Here is a 9,889-nt window from a genome sequence, read left to right as displayed (position 1 = left end):
ATATATATGGCAGTTTCTATATTACCATGTCGTGCACTGAACATCTTAGAATTCCATGTTATCCATTACATTCTTCACTTCCTTGCTAAGTTTTTGCCATCCTTGTCTAAACCGTTGTCTTGTTTTCTCCTAGGATGGTCAACACCCGCAACAAACCCTGCTGCCCCGGCGCAGGGGGAAGCCAGTGCAGTTAGGGGTGAAAATCTGCCTCACCCGCCTTCTCTGGCCGAAGTGATGCTGGAGGCGGAAAGAAACAACCGTGAGACTAACCGCTTGCTGGAGCGGATTGAGCAGAACACTGCACGCCATCAGCGAAATGACTTGGTGTCAATCAATGACTTCATCAAGTTGTACCCACCAAAGTTCAATCATTCCATCGAGCCCCTCGACGCGGATGACTGGCTCCACAGCATCACACACAAGCTATGTTCTGCTAACGTAGCCGAAGCTGATAAGGTTACCTATGCTGCCTATCACCTCGAAGGCCCTGCTAGCCTTTGGTGGGAAAACTTTGAAGCTATGCACCCGATCGGCCAAATCACTGCTTGGGATGAATTCAGTGAGGCTTTCCGTGAGCATCACATCCCGGAAGGTCTCATAGATCGCAAGAGGGAAGAGTTCTGCAATTTCACCCAAGGAAGACTGACTGTGGATGCATATAGTCGTGAATTTGGGAATCTGGCACGATATGCTCCTGAAGAGGTATCCACCGACGCTAAGAAGCAGGCAAGGTTCCGCAAGGGACTTAGCCCTGAGCTTCGCCGTGATCTTCGTCTGCACGAGTGCACCTCCTTTCAGAAGTTGGTCAATAAAGCCATCAGTGCTGAGACAGGCCAGTCTGACTATGATGCTTCACGCAAGCACTCTCGTGATTTTGGCCCTTCATCCGGCTCTGGATCTCAGAAGCGCCGGGTGTGGATTCCAAGCACGGCACTGCCACCCAGGTTCATTCCGAGGCCATCCTTTGAGGCGCCTTGTCCCAACCAGCAGTTTACACCGCCCAAGCCCTATGGTGTCCCCGCTGCTAATGCTGCTCCACGCCCCAATGTTGTAACATGTTTCAAGTGTGGAGAGCCGGGTCACTATAGTCGAGAGTGTCCCCAGAACAACAACCCCAATCAGTCTGGAAAGTCCGTTGGTCGTGGTAAGCCGACGGGAAAGACATTCTACGCCAAGCCGGTCATCACTGCACATGGCCATGTCAACTATGTCTCAGCTGAGGAGGCTCATGAGGATCCTAACGTCGTCCTTGGTACGCTCCTTGTTAATTGCCATCCGGCATCTGTTCTTTTCGATACGGGAGCATCTCATTCATTCATATCTGAGAGCTATGCTCGATTGCATAACACAACATTCTGTGACATGCCCACTACCATGGAAATTCAAACCCCTGGCTCTAGATGGCAAACCTCTAGAGTAAGCCATGGGAATGAAATTCTTGTCGATAGACTTGTCTTCCTTGCATCCTTAATAGCTCTCAAGTCCTCGGACATAAACATCATCTTGGGTATGGACTGGATGTCAGTTCATTATGCTAAGATTGATTGTGCCACTAAAACCGTTCAACTTACTCACCCATCAGGCAAGACAGTCAATGTCTTAACTCGAATGGCCAAGCACCAGCTTTACTCCCTAAATGCCAACCCCCTTCCAGACCTTGAAGATATTCCAGTAGTCCGAGACTTCCCGGATGTCTTTCTAGAAGAACTGCCAGGTGTTCCACCTGACAGGGATGTCGAGTTTGTGATAGACCTTGTTACAGGAACCGTTCCAATTTCTAGAAGACCCTATAATATGGCACCCTTAGAATTAGCCGAGCTTAAGAACCAACTCGACGAGTCCTTGAAAAAGGGTTTCATCCGTCCTAGTTCCTCTCCTTGGGCTTGCCCCGTCCTCTTCGTCAAGAAGAAGGATGGAACAGATCGGATGGTTGTAGATTACCGACCTGTCAACTTGGTCACTATCAAGAACAAGTATTCGCTTCCCAGAATCAACGATATGTATGATCAACTCGCTGGATCATCGGTCTTTTCCAAGATGGATTTGAGGTTGGGCTACCATCAAATCAAAATCAGAAACGGGGACATTTCCAAAACGGCCTTTGTTACTCGTTATGGCTAATACGAGTACACTGTCATGTCCTTCAGTTTAACCAATGCCCCAGCCACCTTCTCTCGGTTAATGAACTCGTTCTTCATGGAGTATTTGGATAAATTCGTCGTAGTATACCTCGATGACATACTCATCTACTCCAAGAATGAAGAGGAACATGCCGAACATCTAAGGCTGGTATTGACGAAACTTTGAGAGCATCGCCTTTATGCCAAATTCTCCAAGTGTGAATTTTGGTTGCCAGAAGTGACCTATCTAGGCCATGTAATCTCTGGTAAGGGTATTGCTGTCAATCCCAAGCGAGTCCAAGCCGTCCTTTATTGGACACCACCTGAGACGGTCAAGCAAGTTCGGACCTTCCTTGGCTTAGCGAGCTATTGCCGCCGCTTCATCGAGAATTTCTCCAAGGTTGCTAAACCTCTAACTGAACTCCTCAAGAAGGATAAAAAGTTCGAGTGGGCCCCACAGTGCGAGTTCAGCTTTCAGGAACTGAAAAGACGCCTGACATCTGCTCCCGTACTGGTACCACCAGATTTCTCCAAGGACTTTATTATCTATTGCGACGCCTCGCAACAAGGACTAGGTTGCATACTCATGCAAGATCGTCAGGTAATTGCCTATGCTTCACGGAAATTACACCCCCATGAGGAAAACTATCCCACACATGATCTAGAGCTTGCAGCTGTAGTCCATGCACTCAAAACTTGGCGACATTACCTTCTCGGTAATCGTTGCGAGATCTTCACCGATCACAAAAGTTTGAAGTATATCTTCACCCAACCAGATTTGAATCTTAGGCAAAGACGTTGGGTCGAGTTGATCTCGGATTACGACTTAGGAATAACTTACACCCCGGGCGAAGCCAATGTCATGGCTGATGCGCTAAGTCATAAATCTTATTGTAACAACCTAATGTTACAACAAAGTCAACCAGTTCTCCACGAGGAATTTCGTAAGCTTAACCTTCACATAGTTCCTCGAGGATTCCTATCCACCCTGGTGGCGAAGCCTAACCTTATGGATCAGATCATAACCGCCCAGCGGTATGACAAGGGCATATCTCGGATCAAGGAAAACATCGCTAGCAGAGTTGCTAAATGTTTTTCCATGGATGAGCGAGGTGTTGTCTTCTTCGAGAACCGCTTGGTGGTTCCCAAGAAACAACATCTAGTCAGTTGATTCTTAAGGAAGCTCATGAGTCCCCTCTCACCATTCATCCCGGTAGTACTAAAATGTATCAAGACCTACGCCAGAGGTTTTGGTGGACTAGGATGAAGAGAGAAATTGCTCAATATATTGTTAGTTGCGACGTTTGTCGTCGTGTTAAAGCAGAGCATCAACGGCCTGCTGGCACCCTTCAACCTTTGGCTATTGCTGAGTGGAAATGGGATAAAATCAGTATGGATTTCATTACTGGGTTTCCCAGGACCAAGAGAGGGAATAATGCTATCTTCGTCGTGATCGATCGTCTTTCCAAAGTAGCCCATTTCCTACCTGTCCGTGAGAGTATCACCGCTAGCCAGCTAGCTGACCTATACATCTCCCGAATAGTGTCTCTTCATGGTGTCCCATTGGAAATTAACTCAGACCGTGGGAGTCTCTTCACCTCTCGATTTTGGGAAAGTTTCCGAAATGCTATGGGAACTCGTCTCTCTTTTAGCACCGCCTTCCACCCTCAATCTAGTGGTCAAGTAGAGCGAGTAAATCAAATTCTGGAAGATATGCTCCGAGCTTCTGTCATCTCCTTCGGAATGGATTGGGAGAAATGCCTTCCATTCACGGAGTTTTCTTATAACAATAGTTATCAAGCTAGCTTGGGTAAAGCTCCTTTCGAAGTTCTCTATGGACGAAAATGTCGAACACCTCTTAACTGGTCAGAAACCGGGGGAAGACAACTCTTTGGCCCGGATATGATTCAGGAAGCAGAAGAGCAGGTTCGCGTTATTCGTGAGAAATTGAAAACAGCCCAATCTCGTCAAAAGAGCCAATATGATCGTAAACATAAGCTCATGACTTATGAAGTCGGCGAGAAGGCTTACCTTCGGGTTACTCCGTTAAAGGGAACCCATCGTTTCGGTATCAAAGGCAAATTGGCTCCTCGTTACATTGGACCCTTTCGCATTCTTGCCAAACGAGTAGAAGTTGCCTACCAATTGGAACTACCTCCGCATCTTTCCAGAGTTCACGATGTCTTCCACGTTTCTCAACTCACGCGTTGCTTCGCGGATCCTATCCGTGGAGTGGACCACGAAATGCTTAATCTACAAGATAACCTCTCATATCGGGAATATCCCGTTCGTATCCTTGATCAAGCCGAGCGTACCACTCGACGCCATAACATCAAGTTTCTCAAGGTTCAATGGTCACACCATTCCGAGAAAGAGGCTACTTGGGAAAGGGAGGATCGTCTTCGACTTGAGTACCCCTCCTTCTTCCCGACGAGTCCTGAATCTCGGGACGCGATTCTTTTGAGTGCAGGTGAGTTGTCACATCCCTGCTTTCCTGTTATGCATTAGGGTTGGTTGAACTTGTGCATCATGTTTAAATTTCTTTTAAACTTGAAATGGGGGCTAATCAACCCCAACACCCCCTGAAAATGCTAAATTCCAACAATTGGAATTTCAATGAACCCAAAATTCCCTTCATAAAAGCCCACCATTTTTGGTCCCGGTTTAAACCTCTGCCAAAAATGGTTCTACAATTTATGGGGCCATTTTGGATTTTTTGAACCAAGTCATAAGTATTTGAATTTGGGCATTTTAAATCTTATAAATATTTTAAAGTGCTCAAATAATCTTGGAAGCATTTTTAGGCAGTTGAGAATATTCTCAAATGTGCCTCTGAATATTTCCAGAGTTTTTGGAAATGAAATAGTATTTATTCTATTTCAAAACACAGTACAGAAAATAAATAAAAGAGAAACAGAAAACAGTGCAGAGCACTTACCTGAGCCCACCTGGCCGGCCCACCTAGCAGCCCAGCCCACCTGCTGTGCCAGCGAGATGCTTGCTCTCGCCAGCACAGGCAGGCAGGTGCTCAACGGCGAGCACAGCATGCTTGCCACGCAGCTGCCCGCCGCCCAGCCGCTCCCCTCGTCGACCTGTCGCCCTGGGACGAACCCTCTCTCTCTCCCCGAGCTCCCAGACACACTCGCTCTCTCTCTGGTTCCCTCTCTCGCCCACCCCGACGTCGCCCGAGACGTCACCATCGCCACCGCTCCCCGCAGCCGCGTCCAACGCCATCCCCGCGCCCTCTCACCGTGTCCGGACGGTTCGCCGTCGTCGACTACGTCGACTAGCCGAGCTGCATGACGCCGGAGCCCCTGCATCGTCCCCACCACCGTCGTCTTCAATCTTCGGCCGCCGTCGATCGTCATCGTCGATCCGCCGCACCCGAGCTTCCCCGAGCACACTGACCCTTCCTGTGGCTTCCCTGTGAGCTGCTGAACCTCCCCGTGCTTTTCGTTTTGCCCCTAGTACACCGTAGACGCCGCGTCTCTTGTGCCCGAACGCGCCGCCGCCTGACCACGTCGCCGGCGATGCTCCGTTGACCATTTGGTCATGGGCTTGTGCCCGTCACACTCCCCGTGCGGCGTAGATGCTGCAGGTGCTTTCGCCGCATCGCCTAGGCCACAGCAGCCACGAGCACGAGCACACCCGAGCCTCGGCCTCCGCCAAGCTCGTCGCCGGCGATGCTTCGGCCACTCCCCGGCCAAACCACCACTGTGGTTGGATGCGGGCGAGTCCCAGCTCCACGTAGGTGCTCTCTGTGTGCCGAATGGTGCCCTGTGGGCAAATCCCGTAGCGCACCGCCGCGTCTGGCCTCACCGGCGGCTAAACGCTGGCAGGCTTTGACCGCTGACCGGCGAGGTTGACCCCGCTGACACGGGTTGACCTCCCCCTCTCTCTCACTGACATGCAGGCCCCGCCCGACTAATTAGTTTGGTTAGTGCTAATTAACTAGGTTAGTTTAGTTAGTAGTCACTGACTAGTGGGCCCTGCCCAATTAATTAGGACTAACTAGCTTAGTTAGTACATAGAGACACTGACAGATGGGGCCCACCAGTCAGGTTTGACCTGGGCTGGCGCCTTTGACTCGCTAACGTCACAGTGACGCAGTGCTGACGCAGTTATTTAATTTCTGGATTTATTTTTATATAGAAAATTCCAGAAAATAGCCAAAACTTCTAAAAATCATAGAAAATCAACCATAGCTCCAAATCAAACAAATCTATCCCTAATAATAAAGCACGGATTGACTTCATGGGTTCACCGTCACAATACGCTTTTTTCTCATGTCATAATACGCTTTTACGATTTGTATGGACAAGATCGTAATATAAACGAATAAACGAGGTGGTACTAATTCCTTGTGAAAGTTTTCCTACGTCGTTGGAGAAGCCCAGTATTGTCCCAACGAAGCCCAGTGTGCCTCAACCGGCTAGCAAATTTGCAGAAAGGTCCCTGTGTTCTTTGGTATACAACCCGCGGTACAAATCGAACTGGTACGAAGGGGAGAAAAACGCAGCCACGCTCTGCCTCGCCGTGCTCCGCCCCGCCCCACCACCTCGCGCGACGCCCCGCGCGTCGTGCGCCGCCGGCACGCCCCCACCTTCTTCCTCCCCGGCTCATTCCCCACCCCACCCCTCGACCCCCACCAACCACTGCCCTGTCCACCATCGTTGGGCGCCTCCACCGACCACCCACCCACCGGCGCCGACCCCGACGACCCAATCGTACCCGAGACCCGGCGCCCCCATCCATCTACCTCCTCATCGCGTCGCGCCCCCGCGCCCCCAAAGCGCCGCCCAACGATGGATCCGAGCGGGCAACCGCCCCAGCGCGCCTCCCGGCGGCGCATCCGGGCCAACAACTACTCCCATCCTCCCCCACGACTGGTTGCCTCCACTACCCTCCCTTGCAGCTTAGGGTCCGGCGAGTCCCAGCCGCCACGCTCCCTCTGTCCTCTCCTCCTCCTCAAGATCGACAGTGAGGTCACTGGTGCCTGCTCTCTGCTGACCTCCCCTTCCTCATCTTCCTGCGAGGTTCCCAACCGCCCTGCCACGGATGCGTGTGTTGTTGTTTATGATGTAGGTGTTCAGCATGTAGAAGCTGGACGACGTGATGCTGCTGTTGCCGATCTGCTGCAGCACCTCTTGTTTGACCCTGAGATCACTGGCGATGAACACAATCAGGTGAGTATAGAGCATACTGAAAAGGGAAAATTAGGCCATGCCCGAGACGTGAACCCTGCCATCCCAATGTTCCTTGCTCGCTACCCACGATCCGATCAATGCGACGGGCTACACTAACAATCTAATTGATGAAACTGAAGAAAATCCTAACTGACGAAACTGAACATTTGACAGCTACATTTACGCCTGATGAAACTGTTTTTTTTCTAAAACTTTGACAGCAGTTATTAACTGACAATCTGACACTGTGGTCATTGCAGATGAGGACGTGCGTGCGTGTGGCGTGTGCGCTGCTCCTCACCATCGTTGCCGTGCGTGTGAATCGTGCCAACTATGTGCCAGGTCATCGAAGGGCTTCTTCCTCGGCATTTTGGCGGTGATCGCGAGTGCAAGGCCGAAGTTTGTTAGCTTAGGGAGGAAGCATGTGTTGAGCATGATGTTACTGCTCTTGGAATACCTCTGCACGTAGTTGAGTCCGGCTGCCACGTCCAGCGCGACCTGGACGTGCTTGCTCCATCCGAGCACCTCATCGCTGTGGAGCCACTTGCTAAGCGCGCTGTTTTTGGTGAACTCGAACATCACGTACGTCAATACATGTAGCCGTCGTGCATGCAGTGATGGAGAGGCCCCGGACAGGCGGATGAGGCTCAAGTGGTTGAGGCGACCAAGGATGCTCACCTCGACGGTAGCGCACACATCATTGACTCCTGTTCACGATCATCGGGTATGGTTGATTCATCGAGGCCACGGTTGATTCATTCATCCTTAGTACAGTCTATTTTCTGTTTCATGTGTTTTATGTGTAGAAGTTGGGTCTCGATGACCTATAAGCAAGAACAACCTTCTCCAACTGATAGTGTTTATTCGCCTAAACAACTTGCTATTTCGGTATTTGGATGGGGGATGAAGAACAACATTCATCATTAGTACTTGAAGAGACTTGCCTTGTTGGGACTGAACAAGATCTGTTGTAGTGCATCTTACTTCACTACTCATTGTACAATTTAAATAAAATCAAGGTCTTCTCTATATGCAAGGGAATGTTTTCCTACTGCAATGGTAAGCTATTCTGAATCCATCTCATAATGTGGCTGCTCATGTTTGGTGCAGTTGTAGCGCATGGCATGGCGATGGTGGAGGAGATAAAGTGTTGAGAAAAAGGACGGCGATGCGAAGGGAAGATGATATGAGATTACTCGACAAGTATGCGGAGGTGCTGTAAAGTTTCCTCCTTTATGTATAGTTATTTCATTATCTATCTAAATATCAATTACATGTATATGTATGAAACTCATTTTGCGCTGCTAAATTTTCTGTAAAGATTTAAAATTATTTGGTATTAAACTTATAGTGATTGAAACAAATGCAAAACTTACATGTTGATTCATCATTTTTATACTTTTGGTTTCAGCGGATAGATATGAGAGGTTTAGCACTACTTCTTACTTATAGATCCAAATGTATTATGGTCACCAGGGGTGAAATTAGGTATAGGGCAACTAGGGCTATAGCCCTAGGCATGGCCGAACTAACATCTATAGCCCAGTAGTATACTTCTCAGAATTTTTCACTTATAGGAAGCCCAGCCCCTGGCGTGTAGGCCCCAAGCTCTGGCCCATAAGTTTCTCCATGACTCCACCACTCACGTACTAGATTTCTACCTCATTATGGTTGCAAACCCAGCCACATTGCTACAGAAAATAAAGCAATGTTTTCAGAATCATTCGTCATCTCGTGAGATTATTTTGTTCTGATAGCTAATTGCCTTTATGTGATTTATGTGAAGATCTTTGTATGGATTAGTTGATATGGTCAGTGGTCAAACCGTTTGAGTTGCAAAATCGTGTGAAATTTGAAATCTGTGGGTTGTATATATACAACCGGATATGATGTGTATCATGCATAGTTGTCTTAGTTTTTTCTGTTAGCATTAATTGAGATGTACTTATTTTTTGCAGAACTTTTTATTATATTTGATCTTCAGATGATGAGCATAATAATGGAGATGGTGCATATGAGGATTTTCCTCTCCCGCTACAACATAGTTTATATTCTGGGGTGCGGCAGTTCCTTTCGGTTGGCGGCGACTGCAATGTAGTTATCACCATGCTCTTTATATTACTGGAAACATCATTCTTGATTATTTCTCCTTGTGTTATTGGTCACCATCATTGTTGATTATTTCTCCTTCTGTTTCGTTATCCAATAGATATTCTATTAGTACATGTATATTTGGGTGACAAAGGAGCATGCCATCCCTGATTAAACCCCAAATTGGCGAGATAAGACGTTTTATATCTGAATCTTGTTTCATAGAATTAATCATTTGTTTAGTTTGAGATATTAAACCCAAATAAGTTTATGCAGTGAACTAGAAATAACATGATTGCACGTTAATTTTCTTCTTAAGTTTCATAGTAGAGATTTTGCTGCTGATGATCCACTGCACGTGGACGCCACATCCTTTCTTCCTCAAGTATCGTGCGACATTCCAAAGCTAGACCGTTGCGATCAGGGTGCTGGAGGCTCTTGGGGTCACAGCCCGCATTCCTGCCGGAGGCAAGTTTTGTAGTCTCTCATTGC

The 9,889-nt window shown here is 48.3% G+C and overlaps 1 protein-coding gene across 1 annotated transcript; it reads left to right on the top strand.

Moving 5' to 3' along the window:
* The first annotated feature begins 6,602 nt into the window (after positions 1-6,602).
* On the top strand, positions 6,603-9,603 carry LOC125543980 (uncharacterized). The gene is made up of 4 exons (XM_087546847.1): positions 6,603-7,306; positions 7,567-8,030; positions 8,417-8,519; positions 9,265-9,603. The coding sequence occupies exons 1-2, from the start codon at positions 6,926-6,928 to the stop codon at positions 7,684-7,686; spliced, it is 501 nt and encodes a 166-aa protein (XP_087402973.1). The 5' UTR covers positions 6,603-6,925; the 3' UTR covers positions 7,687-8,030; positions 8,417-8,519; positions 9,265-9,603.
* Positions 9,604-9,889: the final 286 nt, after the last annotated feature.

Source organism: Triticum urartu, chromosome 3A, assembly GCF_056163025.1.
Source record: "Triticum urartu cultivar PI428250 chromosome 3A, HENAU_Tu73, whole genome shotgun sequence".
Lineage (NCBI taxonomy): Eukaryota > Viridiplantae > Streptophyta > Magnoliopsida > Poales > Poaceae > Triticum > Triticum urartu.
The sequence above is the reverse complement of the archived record's forward strand: the minus strand, read 5'-3'. Positions and strand labels throughout refer to the sequence as shown.

Bases quoted from the DNA above. Each gene is read 5' to 3' on its own strand.
- LOC125543980 (XM_087546847.1), top strand. From the start codon at position 6,926: ATGGATCCGAGCGGGCAACCGCCCCAGCGCGCCTCCCGGCGGCGCATC. The intron at 7,307-7,566 runs GTGAGTATAGAG...TGGTCATTGCAG, and splicing joins CTGGCGATGAACACAATCAG to ATGAGGACGTGCGTGCGTGT.